General features: G+C 43.4%; 1 protein-coding gene across 2 annotated transcripts; it reads right to left on the bottom strand.

The window, feature by feature from the left end:
- Positions 1 to 601: 601 nt before the first annotated feature.
- Positions 602 to 12,866, bottom strand: hhla2b.1 (HERV-H LTR-associating 2b, tandem duplicate 1). Of its 2 annotated transcripts, XR_013772918.1 has the most exons (9): positions 12,640 to 12,866; positions 10,287 to 10,501; positions 6,040 to 6,369; positions 4,683 to 4,967; positions 4,204 to 4,530; positions 3,743 to 3,850; positions 2,787 to 2,846; positions 1,354 to 2,401; positions 602 to 1,317 (listed from the first exon to the last, which is right to left on the bottom strand). XR_013772918.1 is itself a non-coding variant. In XM_079292118.1 (8 exons), exons 2-8 carry the CDS (start codon positions 10,354 to 10,356, stop codon positions 2,310 to 2,312), a joined length of 1,272 nt encoding a protein of 423 aa, XP_079148244.1. In that variant the 5' UTR covers positions 10,357 to 10,501; positions 12,640 to 12,866; the 3' UTR covers positions 602 to 2,309. The 2 variants fall into 2 exon arrangements, 1 of the variants encoding a protein (XP_079148244.1); XM_079292118.1 differs by having other exon boundaries at positions 602 to 2,401.
- Between the last annotated feature and the right edge of the window lie 1,555 nt (positions 12,867 to 14,421).

Raw genomic sequence — 14,421 nt, 5'->3', positions numbered from 1 at the left:
CTCTGACTTGTTCTGTTAAAACTGAACGCTGTTTCACTTTTAAAGACATGTTTCTCGAGGAGTTTGTGTTTCTTTCACGTTCTTGCAGATTTTGTTTCCTGCTTTTATTTTGTAAATGGCCTCTCCCCTTGTGTCCTGTCTGGTTTTACTTAATTGTCTTTTTTGTGTTTTCCTGCCTTCGTCGATTGGCCGCCCCGCCCTGATTAGTTTGACCCTTCTCTCATCAGCCCTGTGGTCAGCTGACCTTTTGCAACTAATGCAGCTTCTCACTCTGATTCACTCTGGACTACAGTTGCTGTCTGAGCACAAGACTACATTTCTGACCTGGAAACGGCACTTTGACAAAATAATCTTAATTTAAGGTCCATTTATTCACTTTTTTTCAAGGCTTTTAACTTGCTTTGCTGAGTTGTAAACGAGTTTCTGGATGATATTTTCACCAAAAAAGCAAAACGATGTGACAACTGAGCACAACTTTATCAGAAACTAGATAAGTCTTCCTTGATCTTCAGATTTTGTCATATTTCAGATCAAAATAGACGCAAACCTTCAGTGATTAGTCTTTTTAATAACATTACATTAATTATGACACATTTGTGAAAGAGGTCAAGTGCGTGTGGCAGTGCAGAGAGAAAGAGAAACTTTTTCAGTCTGCTGCAGATTAAATATTGATCAAATCAAACGTCATCTCTCTGTATTGTTCAGTCACATCGGTGGTTTAGAGTCACATTCGTTTTTTAAACATATAATCCAAGCAGGAAACAGGAGCTTCACCTCGTTGAGAATCCTTTAAGTTCAGTGAAGGTTTAAATGCAGTGTGAAGGTCATCCAACGTGAAGTCTTTTACTTTGAAAATCCAGTTTGTGTCTGAGAGCACAACGCTGAATCCCTTCTAGTGTCAGGGATGATCGACTCCGACCTCAAGAGGAAAGACGACGTCCTCCCCTGGTTTAGAACGTATCAGAGGCTCTTCATCAGTCTCGAGCTGCCTTTCGGTTCTCAGCGTCTCTCGACCACTAGATGGTGCCAAGAACTGAGGAACCTCAGGAACCAAATCAGGAACCACAATTCCATTTTCATGCATTCCTGTTCCGTCTCCACCGCTTCTGAAGAACATGACGCCATAAAACTGAGGCCTCGTCACACAGTCATTTACGCAGTTATTAGTGGATTTCTTTCGTGGGATCAAAGTAAATCCACGAAATTTCTCTTTTGTAAAAAGTTACATTTTGGTGACATACAAACTTAAGCAAATGGCGAGCCAGCTGTGAGACAGAAGTTGATGGTGTGTCTTTTGAATAAACGGTGTAAATGTCCCTCCGTTAGCACAGTTACCTCCGTCAGCACAGTTACCTCCGTCAGCACAGTTACCTCCGTCAGCACAGTTACCTCCGTCAGCACAGTTACCTCCGTCAGCAGTTTGGTCCGTCAGCACTGTTACCTCCGTCAGCACTGTTACCTCCGTCAGCACAGTTACCTCTGTCAGCAGTTTGGTCCGTCAGCACTGTTACCTCCGTCAGCACTGTTACCTCCGTCAGCACAGTTACCTCCGTCAGCACTGTTACCTCCGTCAGCACTGTTACAATTGTCAGCACTGTGAGCGACAAGCAGCCGTCTCACAAGTCACATTGAGTCAAAGAATTAGCGGTGATTGGCTGTGAGCAAAATCATACAAATAGTCTCTTTTTTTAAAGTCTTGGGTACGAAAAGGACCGAGTGCAGATATCGTTTGACTGGAGAAGTTTCGATTGTACTTGTCACTGTTATTCCTGTCAATACCTTAAAGGTAAAGGTACCCATACCCTGCCTTACTTTCTGGAGGGCCAGGCCTTCAATCTGTACACAAGCAGCTGCTACAAGGTTTGCTTTTGACTGCAGAGCGACGTTCAGCTCTTTGAACTCTTCGGCCCCTGAGCCTTTGGAAAGAACTGCTCACTGAGCTGGGACGTTTTTGGGGCCATGAATTAAATCCAGACCGTTTTGCTCCTCTGGTCCAAACAAATCCGTCTTCAGGGTTCTTGTTTCCCTGAAAGACTTCCTGAACCAACAGCAGGTTCATAGCTGCAGTGTCCGGGTCCACAAACGCTGCATGAAGACGCTGAAGTCTTTAGAGTTCATGTTCTACACGTCAGCGTGTTTTCTCTAAAATCTACAGGAGCCACAAAAGTAGTTCCCCAGAAAAACGACCAAATATGACGAAGTAGCAGTTTAAAATATATTTCTGTGTCTAAGAAGCAGTTTGGTCCTCGTCAGTGTGAAGCTGTGCGCGTGTTTGTTTCGTTAGTGCGTTAGTTTCAGGTGTTCTGAGGTTAACTGAGAGCCGTCTGCAGGCCCGATTGTCCGTCGGTTCCCCCGACCGTCAACGGGCTGCTCTCGTTCAGGTTCCCATCGGCCGTCGAGTCTGTGAGGAGAGAGAACGTCTCTGAATGAAGAAACAAAGGTCATAACGTTGAGCTTTAAGAACGAATGCTGACGTTTCTCTTCTGCCATCATTTACAATCAGTTCACATCTTATAGGTTCCCATGAGCTAAAAATAACGCAGTTTAAAACTTTGAGTTTTTTGCTAAATGCAGTTGAATAATCACAAGAAACAAAAAGCAGATTTGAGACAACACTTACAACTTGAAGTCATGATACTGAGAGGTGTTTCTATTATATCGTCCACCTCTCTGTCAGTGAGTGGACTAAGTGTTGCTGCCTGTGAGGTTCCAGGGTAAGGAAAGTCATTATCTGGGTCCCTCTAGTGTCGTGTCTCTGAAGGTGCATGTTGTATTTAAAGACAGACCTTTGACGAGATGCAGCTCTGTCGCCTCCTCCGGGTCGTTCCTGGGCTTGGAGGAGCCTCCTGAGGACGGACCAAAGACAGAATGATGGATTAAAGCACCGCCTGTAGAATGGGATTCATCTCACAGGAAAACAAATCCAAACTTCTTTGTTCTTTTGGTTCCTCGCCCTCGAGTGAATCCAGGCAACACCAGGCGTGACCCGGATGTAATTACTGACTGGTGTGACCTTTAACAACGGGTGTGATGTTGATCATTATAATATTTATAAATGTGTTTTTTACAGTGTTGTGAACAGTTCTATTCTATTTATTATTTACAGGCAGAAAGAGAGATGAACTACTCATTCAGAGACAGAGAAGCTTCAGTTTATTTCACAATGATCAACTTGCAGTTGAAGTCATAAGAAGTTTGTTCACTTAATCAGTCGTATAATAAATCAAAGTTAATGTAGCACTGAGGACCATTCTACTGCATCACGAGTACTTATACTTTTGATCATTGAAGTACATTTTGTTGATAAAACTTCTTCATCTACTCATGATGATTCTGAATGCAGGATCTTTACTTGGAACAGAATATTTATACTTTTAAAAATATAATTGTTTTTGTGTGAAAGCTGTGCTTTTGTATCATTGAACAGTTTAATTTCTACCATAAAGTAATCAAGACTTTCCTTTGCTGTTTACTGTTATGCTAAATGAAGTCGTGGAAAATATGATTTTTTTTCTCATATTCTACGAAGAACCCAACGAACATGTTGAACTTAAAACTTAAAGAATTTAAAATGATCTCCATGTGAAGTGTATAAATGATGACTTTAAGACCAGGACCAGACTGTTTCTGAATCTAAGAGAATGCGTATTTATGTTTATTGTGATTCGTGAGTTGTGTCCGTGCAGTCAATCGATCTTCTTCTCGTCAGTGAATGTCCACGTCTGCCGGACTCCGTGTTTACCTTTCACCTTCAGGTAGGCCAGCACGCCGACCAGAGCGACGACCAGCACGGCGATCACCAGACCGACGACCCACCAATAAGACGGCTCCTCTGGAGTGCTCCGCCCACCTGCACACAGGTAACAAATACGCATTGATCAGCATAAATACACACTTTTTAGACATGAAATGACAAGAAACAGCAGCTGTTTTATGTGAAGTTCTTTATATTTCCATGTAATATTTTGTATGACGCAAATATTTGTATTTAATGTTTGTTGCAACAACTGCATTTTTTTGATGAAAGGATAAGCTCAGAGTTTTTTTATCTCTTCATGACAGATTTTGCATTACTCTGACCATCATTTTAAGTTTTTAAGAATGTTCTTGTTAATCTTCCGCGCCTGAAAATAGTCCCCACCAAACGCTCTGTTTCCTCCTGTTAGTTTGATGAAAACTAGTGTTTTGTGTTTGCGACCTCACCGACGGGGCCGTCAATGGTGACGTCGGTGCGTTCGGTGTGAGTGTTGTGCGGCAGCGAGAACACGCAGGTGTAGCTGCCCGTGTGCTCCGAGGGCTTTGGGTCCATCAGCCGCAGGGAGCCGTCCCCGAACGGGACCCTGAAGCCGTCCAGCTCCACGTGGTTGTCCCACGCCGGCGAGGAGACGCTGTCCCCCGAGCGGCTGTCGTAGGTGAGGATGTGAGAGGGGTCCTTGCTGTTGGAGAAGCTCCAGTGGAGGAAAGGTTTGTTCAGGTAAGGAGGCGTGGAGCAGGGGATGGTCAGGTCTCTCCCTTGAGCTCCTCTTATTGCTACAAGAGGGAGAAATCAATCAATACATGCAAGTTAAAGCATCTGAAAGATGTTTCCAAGACTTTATTTACAAAGAAACCTTCACGTTCACTTCCAGCATCGTTTAAGATATAAAAAATATAGATTATATGTTATATTATAGGTTTTGTACCTCTCTCCCTGAGCGAGGAGGTCCAGGCCGGACCCCCGTAGGAGGGTGTGACTTTGCAGATGTAGATGAGGTCCGGTTGGCCGTTCAGCCTCTTGAGGCGGCTGTCCACCGTGTACAGCCCCTGTTTGTCGGCCAGCATGCGCGTCACCGGTCGCAGGTCCTCGAAAGTGGGCGGCTCGGTCGCCCAGGTGACGCGGGGCGCCGGGAAGATGTCACGAACGGTGCACTTCATCTCCTCGTAGCCGCTCAGCCGGGACAGCTCCAGAAACAGGCCTCGGATGGGCGCTACACACACACACACACACACACACACACACACACACACACACACATACACACACACACAGCATGCTGAAATGTTTCCCAGCAGCCCCCTGATGACAGACTTTAAAGGCCAGCGCCCAATAAAGCCTGACACCAGCCTCATGCCGATAAGAATGGAGCTCTGTTTACACAATATTACTGTTCCTTCAAACATTGGAAATGAAAAGCCTTATTGTTGCTTTCACTTCAGAGCCTCCTGAAGGAATAAAGACACTGGCAGGGACATCAGAGAGGCTTGAAGTCATTTAGAAGTAATTATACACCTGATATTTAGAGTGAAAACAGGGAATTACCGTGAAAAAAACAAGCGCAAAGAGTCTGCAGCCATGCAGGCGCCTCTGTGAGACCATGAGCTACATCTCTAGCCTGTTAGCATGCTAACATTTCTGATAGCACGCTGCAGGGATGACGGATTTTTGCAAGTTAGCATCGCATTGGTTCAAAATGTCATGGTTTGGAATTATTATTGACTGCATTCTTTATTTAAGATTTAAATTTGAGTACATGTTGCAATATTTATATATTTGCAGGATTATGAACTGGGTGTCTGTGGCGACATTCCCATGAAATAATGTTGAATTATGCACACATTTCTAAAATAAATAGCACGTCAGTATGGAAGTTAGGACCAAAGACTTCAGACTTATAAAGCACCACAGAAATCGAAAGGATTGCCGCTTTAAAACAACATGAGTTTGTTAGTCTGCGCTGTGGAAACACTCCAGCTGCTCAGCGAGGGTTTGTCTGGTATTAAACCACACCTGTAACCAGCAGACTGAGATCTTAAGGATTAGAACTTGACCTCACACTGGTAGTCAACGAGGCGTGTTGCTCTGGAATAGTTTCGTCCGCTTTGTGTTCTCACCACACTGACTACGTTTAAATGCACCAACTAGTCCTGCTTTTACTCTTATTCAAAAAGAATACAATGAAAAGTTTAGACATTCTGAATAATGGTAGAATATGAGTGTGCATGTAAACTTAGTCACTGACCTCGTTCACACTCGTTCACACATTTGCGTCCTGAACTCACCTTCTACCTTCACGATGATCTTGGCGTTGTGTTCTCCCTGCGAGGTGTGAACGTGACACTTGTACGTGCCTCTGTCCTTCAGGCCGCTCCTCCGGACGGTCAGCGTGGCGTTGCCGCGAGATATCAAGTCCGGGAAAACGGAGGCGCGGCCGGCGAACTGCTCGTTCTCAAAGTGCTCTTCCTCGCTGCTGTCGCCGCCGTCGCCATCTTCCCGCTCGAACTTGTACACCATCACGTCCTGTCTGAACCACTCGATGGTCTCCCTGCTGCCCGGCTGGAAGCTGCAGGGCAGAACGCACTCCTCCGAGACGACGCACGTCACAATGGCGTCTGAAACGAGGAACAGGTGAGTCCGGGTGAGAGATTGTGATGTTAAACGTATGTTTTCTTACGTGTATAATCAACTGAAAATAAGAAGCATTCTGCCGTTTATAACCACTTATAAATATCTCTTTATGGAGACCGCTATGTTTCTACAGAGCGGACAAACACTGGCTCTGGGTAGAGACTTTTGTGGGGTTCTTGTGCACGCTTTGCACGCAAAAAGTTTCAGTTGGTTGCAACTTGCAAGCTCCACACCGGCCCTTTTAAATGTGTGTTTTTATGTATCAGTGAAGTTTCTGAGGTTACTAAACTTTTGTAGTTTAGTAACATGAACGACAAAATGCATCTTCATGTCATCACACAGCGTATCCTCATACAACGGTTCCTTTTACATCATAAGAAAAGTTACGACACATTTGTGTGTTTTCCTACGAAGGGCCAGCAACAATTCCCTCTCCTTACTTGAATACAGTCTTGTCAAAGTAAACTTCCCACGAAACTTAGTTAGGTTTAGGAAACAAAACTACTAAGTTGGGTTGAGGAAAATATTGTGAATCATGTTTCAGAAAAGATGGGGAAATAGTTAGTTAGCTTGAATAAAAGATGGGGAAATAGTTAGCTTGAATAAAAGATGGGGAAATAGTTAGTTAGCTTGAATAAAAGATGGGGAAATAGTTAGCTTGAATAAAAGATGGGGAAATAGTTCGTTAGCTTGAATAAAACATGGGGAAATAGTTAGTTAGCTTGAATAAAAGATGGGGAAATAGTTAGCTTGAATAAAATATGGGGAAATAGTTAGCTTGAATAAAAGATGGGGAAATAGTTAGCTTTAATGAAAGATGGGGAAATAGTTTGTTAGCTTTAATGAAAGATGGGGAAATAGTTCGTTAGCTTTAATGAAAGATGGGGAAATAGTTTGTTAGCTTTAATGAAAGATGGGGAAAAGATTGTCATTTGGGTGAAAATATCTAAGGAATGCTGTTACAGAAGTACTGAAGTACGCAAGTTAAGTGACAAAAACATCAACGTTGACTTCTTGTCTCAAACGGGGAATGAACAGCGGCTTCCTGTCTGAAAGGTCGCTGGTTGTTGGCCCCTCCCACTCTGTGTGGGTTTTTTTGCGATCTTTTTAGTTTTTGGGTTGTAGAAAACGACAGCCGTGCGCTTTTATCTTTTCATCCGAGGTGCTTTGGGAAGCTACGCTCCCATCGCGCATGTTGTCAATTAGCAACCGAGACCTGCGCGCTGTGATACAGACGTCATGTGTGTGCTATTAGACACCAAAAATGAATTCTGTAAAAACATTTTCGATGCATCTTGAGAATTTTGTTTCCGGGGAGGCAATCAAATCAAACGAGGCAGAAGTGTCTTAAAGCTGCATTCTCTCTAGTGTCCACCAGGGGGCGACTCCTCTGGTTGTATAGAAGTCTATGAGAAAATGACTCTACTTCTCTCTTGATTTATTACCTCAGTAAACATTGTAAACATGAGTTTATGTCTCAATCTCTAGTTTCAAGTCTTCATGGTCCATTTAGAGTCACACAGACCATAAAGCAGGACGGCGTTTGGAGCCAGAAGTGGAATCAGATTGTTGGTTTTGTTCCAAAATCATCTTGTTTGTGCTGCACATGTGTTTGAATGAATGCGTGGCAGTTACTGGTGTAACAACACATGAATGACTGGGAGGATTAATTGTTGCTTTTTTCACTTTTCAGCACCGACCTTTTATGAGCGTGTTGTGACTGTCGCTGCCAGCTCACAGCTGTTCCCTTCATTCTTCTCATAAATCTCGGGCTTAGCGATGACTCACAGCTGCACTGAAGTGCAAACAGCATCCAAAGACATGTCGGGTGTACGAAAGCTGATAGAAGCATCGTTTTCCTGCCAAAGACATCGACTCAGTGGTGATATCGTTCGGTCGTTGACTACGTTTGCTTTTGAGGTTTCCTCAACATACGAAGGAGGTCGTAGAACACACAGCTTTCACCAGGAGACTGCTGTCTGTGGACCAAGAACTTTTGACGCTTAAAGATACCAAAGTAGTGATTCTCTTGTTTCAATTTACTAACCACGTGTTCTTAAAAGTGTTTAAAGTAGAGATGGCAATCCAGGAGAATACACGTTTCCCTCAAAACATAATTGATGGAGCAGTTTAGTTGTATGGGAACGTAAATGTGGTCGGAAACAGGGTTGAAGTCAGACACCTGGTGACATGAAGAACTCACCCGTTCTCTCTACCAAGGCGCCCGCCCGTGGTAATCCGGACAGATTAACTGTTCAGAGTTCAGAGACGATGGATCGGTCAAACAAAACAGGACTCGCATCCAAGACACCGCTGTGTTTCCCGTGCAAAACTAAAAGTAACGTGAAGTTAGCCACGTGATTCGTTGGTGTCGTTAGTTACTTTGTGAAGTTAGCCACGCGAGTCGTTGGTGTCGTTAGTTACTTTGTGAAGTTAGCCACGCGAGTCGTTGGTGTAGTTAGCCACGTGACATGCAAGTGTCGTTGGTGTTAGTCACTGTGTCATTATTTACGTGAGTCGTTAGTGTCGTTGGTCACTTAGTGTAGTTAGTCACGTGATTCGTTGGTGTCGTTAGTTACTTAGTGAAGTTAGCCACGTGATTCGTTGGTGTCGTTAGTTACTTTGTGAAGTTAGCCACGCGAGTCGTTGGTGTAGTTAGCCACGTGACATGCAAGTGTCGTTGGTGTTAGTCACTGTGTCATTATTTACGTGAGTCGTTAGTGTCGTTGGTCACTTAGTGTAGTTAGTCACTTAGTGAAGTTAGCCACGCGAGTCGTTGGTGTAGTTAGCCACGTGACATGCAAGTGTCGTTGGTGTTAGTCACTGTGTCATTATTTACGTGAGTCGTTAGTGTCGTTGGTCACGTAGTGTAGTTAGTCACGTGATTCGTTGGTGTCGTTAGTTACTTAGTGAAGTTAGCCACGTGATTCGTTGGTGTCGTTAGTTACTTTGTGAAGTTAGCCACGCGAGTCGTTGGTGTAGTTAGCCACGTGACATGCAAGTGTCGTTGGTGTTAGTCACTGTGTCATTATTTACGTGAGTCGTTAGTGTCGTTGGTCACTTAGTGTAGTTAGTCACTTAGTGAAGTTAGCCACGCGAGTCGTTGGTGTAGTTAGCCACGTGACATGCAAGTGTCGTTGGTGTTAGTCACTGTGTCATTATTTACGTGAGTCGTTAGTGTCGTTGGTCACTTAGTGTAGTTAGTCACTTAGTGAAGTTAGCCACGCGAGTCGTTGGTGTAGTTAGCCACGTGACATGCAAGTGTCGTTGGTGTTAGTCACTTTGTGTCATTATTTACGTGAGTCGTTAGTGTAGTTAGTTACTTAGTGAAGTTAGTCACTTAGTGTAGTTAGTCACGTGATTCGTTGGTGTCGTTAGTGCCGTTAGTCACTTAGTGAAGTTAGCCACGCGAGTCGTTGGTGTAGTTAGTCACTTAGTGTAGTTAGCCACGCGAGTCGTTGGTGTAGTTAGTGTAGTTAGTTACTTCGTGAAGTTAGCCACGTGAGTCGTTATTGTCAGTCGCAAACGTGACGCTAGAGAGGAAGGAGGAGCGCCACTGTTTGAATCTGAATGCACGGATGGAGCTGCGTTGTTTGACGCATTGGTCTGAGGATTGGAAAGAAACAGAAGGATTGCATTGGCAGCTAATCTGGATGAGATTCCTCGCTGCTCTTTCTGAGTTCTTTCTGCGCTCCAGACAGATATTTCCGACCTGACGTCAGGATTTAAAGTCGAGTAATTTTGGACGCTTCTCAGATTGCGCAACAGAAAAAGAATCCCTTCCTTTGCAACAGATTATATTCTGCCTATCGGGTTCCTGTAAAGAACCTTTTGAATTCCTCGTGAACTGCTTGCAGATCAGTTGAGGGCTGCTGGACAAAGAGGCGTTTGTTTTGCTCACCTGGGGTTTTGTCCTGCGTGGCGAAGCCGATCCAGAGGAGGAAACAGGCCCAGGTTTGTATCGCTGACATGATTTCACCTTTCAGTTTGCCCTCAGAAAGCAGACGGCTCTTCAGTCCATGCTGCTGGTTTTAACACCAAGGTTTCCACTTTTCTTCCCCCCCCCCCACCACCTCTCTCTCTTCCGGCAGGTTTTTAGTTTTTCCTTGGATCTCTCTGGGTGGGTTTAGCATCACAGACACAAGAGAAAAACATCATAATTAGAGACACATTCCTCATGCAGTGGACACAGGAAGAGATGCAGTGTAAAACGTGACGCAACATGTGCAGCTCTCTGAGCATTTGGCTTCTTCATCTCCAAAATAAAAGAGAAATAAAAGTGAGATTTGCAGCTGAACTCTTTCATCCAACACAATCTCTGAAAGCCCTTTTCTTCTCTTCTTCTCGTCGTATCTTATGCTGCGTCTCGAGCCCGTGCGTTTTATCTCTCCAGCGGTTCGATAAGGAAGAGGATACGTCTGCGGCTCACGCACAATAAATTCCTCTGGCGTTATCGCCTCGCTATCTGAACCCTCTGAAAACAAACAGGTGGCACGAAGCTGATAAACGGATTCGTCTTGTGTTAGAAACACACACACAGTGAGTTTGATGGCGATGGAGTTGGCGTGCAGCCTCCGTGTGTTTACGTTGGATCCTTCCCTCTTCAAGTGTTTTACTGTACGAAGCACATCACATCTACTGCGCTCGGCAAGAAGAAGAAGGGACCGCACTTGGATGTTCTCCAACATATTTGACTCTTGGTAACAGAGAATAGTGAATTAAATGAGACTTTTGTCTTTGTTTGTGTCCTGCAGCAAAACATAAGTCTGTCAAAGAGCTGACGGATGACTTTTGATTCTTGTAAAAAAAAAGACAAAACGGCATGAAATAAAAGCTAGATTTGAAAAAATCTCTTTCATTTCTCGCTGTTTAATGTTATAATAGCTTATAGATCTATTTTATTACATTTTATCAATTTGTTGTCTCACTTCCGTCACTCTCAAAAATGTTCAAAAACATTTGACTTTTCAGAGTCAGATGAGGTTCTTAAGCTCGTTGTGCTTCACATAAAACATTGACGTTCATGCAGAAGAATATAATAAAATCACTACGCTCTAAGAACACAAACAAACCTTTATTAACAGCTCATTCTGTGTTTATAACACATTTATTACTAGTTATTAGGACACTAACAGGCACTCTTTGACCTCTTTAGTCCCAGATTATCTTAAAGTCAGTGTGCTTCACGTTAAAATGAATTCAGTATATTAATATTAATGCAATACATCAATGAACCCACCACGCTGTGACAGCTTTATTGCTCATCGTAACTGTTTGACCTGCGGTGTACTCGCGTGTTATCTTGGACCCTTTAGCCTTCCAGCTTATCTGAAACTCAAGGTGCTTTACGTTGAGTTTATATGAGAGAATATATTAAATTAAATACGAGAAAATGCAACAAAAATGAATAGTCTTGCAGGAAGAAGCTTCACTCATTCTGCTGCCTCTAAAAACAATAACTCTATATTCTGTATTAATAACACACTTATTAAGACACTTACCATAACTCTTTGAATTGCATGCAAGCAACAAGTAACGTGCACGGAAGAATATAAGAAAATGCAACAATAAGCGAATGAAAAGTTGTGCAGCAACACTCTGCTGCCTTTAAAACATACAGCGACTCTTTTAAGCAGCTTATTCTGAATTAATAACGCACTTATTAGAGTTATTAAGATACTGACGATAACTCTTTGACGCCTGTGTTTATAACTCATGTCAAACACGTAGCCCATCCCACAAGACCGTCATTTATCAAACAATAAACATGTAAAACATCAGCTTCAACATATTTACATTGATATATAATACATACAGCACATTTACATGCAACTGTTCTAATACGTTTCACACAGAATCGAGACAATTAATGCTTCAAACTTTAAGTTTGGTGACCAACCAACTCAGTCCCTGAATAAATGTTTACGCCACTAATTGTACATTCTTATAATAACAGTTGTTGATTAAGCTTATGTTAATTAAAGTGTTCTCTGCCTCTAGAAGCAGATTTTATAATCAGCTGATAACTTTTAATGAATGAAATGTGTATTTTAGACATTTCTGTGCAGCTTTAGAGCTTCATCGCGGCACTGAAACCTTCTTTTAGCTGCTGATCACTTTGGATTCTCATACCAGAGTCTTTGATACTATTATCACCTGTAGTAGTAGTAGTAGTAGTAGTAGTAGTAGTAGTAGTAGTAGTAGTAGTATCCTGAGAAAAAGCACTGTATTTATGGAGTAAAGTTGGTACTTACAGAAGCTCCTGGACATCAACTTTTCTCTTCGTCCTGATCTACCAGACGGAGCTGCTGCCAGACAGAGAGCCGTCACCGACATTCCGGGAAAGCTGAGAACTCAACTAGTGACTCAGCCGGAGCTCCAGTGATCATGAAATCACAGGAAAGAAGAGGAAGAAGAGGAAGAAGAGGAAGAAGGGGAGCCGGTCTCCTCCTGAGGCTGAGTGAGTGTCAGCTTGACTGGATCAACAGGTTTATTTAGAGAACAGGCAGCAAACATTTCACCACACGTACTGCAGGGAGGGTACGGTCACACACACCCCCTCACATACACCCTCTGAATGGGTGGAGTTTGGTTGTGATTAACACACACACACACACACGCACGCGCATGCACGCACGCACGCACGCGCACACACGCGACCCTCCAGATGAGTCAGTGTTTCCTCTCCATCACATGTCAGTGGTGTTGTTTTCAAAGAGCAGAGCTCGCTCGAGTTCAGCTGAAAACAGAAAGTAAGACAATCCCCAGATGAGTAATCTGTATTTAATGGGAGGTTTCTGCTGAATACTTTGTTCTCTTTTATTTCTGGGACGCCTCGGTTACTCACATCGCCAACTGGGAACCAGGAGAAACCAGTCTCTTGTTCTGGTTCAGCGGGAGGTCAGGGGTCACGGTGATGCTGCGTTCCGGTTACCTCGGAAATCGGAAATAGGAGCCGGGAATGACTTCACGCTCAAAACTTCACGGGGTTCGTTGCAGCCAGGTTGGCGGCGACAGAGAGCAGATTCAGCACAGCCGCTCGTGACGGCGGAGAGAAAGACACAGGACGCGAGTTGCCAGCAGGTGCCTCTTTTCACCTAATCAGGACCGTGCACCTCATTACCGGTCCGACGGACCCAATAGTTACACCCCGTCAGTTCCACTTGGTTACATTACTAAGCATTTACTGTTGATGCACGGAGCAGCCATCTTGGATTTCAGAGGTCGGGGGTCGGCTGGGTTTCGTCCAACTTTTCCGAGGCGGCGTTCCAGTTGAAATTTCCGACTTCCCAAATCAAATGGAACGCAGGATAAGTAGCTCAAGTTAAGGTCAGGCACCTATAGTGAGAATAGAGGGGGGGGGGGGACTTTAACCTTTTATCTCTTGTGGCCTAATTATCTCTGGTAAGACTGAAATAGTGGAGCTGCATTCTCAACGATCAAAAGAACAAACATGATGACTGCTCCTCTCTTTTAAACACACAGAAACTCAGAATAAAGATTAAAAAATCTGTTTCTACTCATCAAAACAAGGCTGAGCTGTTGGTTTGTTGTTTGGAAATATCGGTCGAGTATCAATATCGTGAATAACGCGCAGATTCCTTAAGTTAAGGGTCAGGGTTATGTGTTGTCACGAAGCTATTCTTTACGATTCACATGTAATTTAAAGTCAATAGACGCTCAAAGCAACTGTTCCAGAAGTTAAGAGGCGTATAAACAAGACATTCCTCTTACGAAGGAGACTAGATGGTGAATGGATTGTTTAAATTAAACAAATACATCAAGAAGACTGTTCATGTCCCGTGTAAGTTAACATTTAACTTATTTAGGTTGATTACTTAACTTATGTATGTAATTTACCTAACAAACATATTCATATTCATTCCGCCCTAAAGCATCCCCTGCTTTATGGTCTGTGTGACTCTAAATGGACCATAATGTACTAAATGAACATCATGCTGTATTGAAGAAGACTTGAAACTAGAGATTGAGACATAAACTCATGTTTACAATGTTTACTGAGGGAATAAATCAAG

The sequence above is a fragment of the Melanostigma gelatinosum genome, assembly GCF_949748355.1.
Source record: "Melanostigma gelatinosum genome assembly, chromosome: 20".
Lineage (NCBI taxonomy): Eukaryota > Metazoa > Chordata > Actinopteri > Perciformes > Zoarcidae > Melanostigma > Melanostigma gelatinosum.
The sequence above is the reverse complement of the archived record's forward strand: the minus strand, read 5'-3'. Positions and strand labels throughout refer to the sequence as shown.

Coding starts and splice junctions, on each gene's coding strand:
- hhla2b.1 (XM_079292118.1), bottom strand. CDS start 10,356: ATGTCAGCGATACAAACCTGGGCCTGTTTCCTCCTCTGGATCGGCTTC. Junction 4,531..4,682: donor CTCCTCGCTCAGGGAGAGAG/GTACAAAACCTA, acceptor TCCCTCTTGTAG/CAATAAGAGGAGCTCAAGGG. Junction 2,847..3,742: donor GGCCTACCTGAAGGTGAAAG/GTAAACACGGAG, acceptor GTCCGTCCTCAG/GAGGCTCCTCCAAGCCCAGG.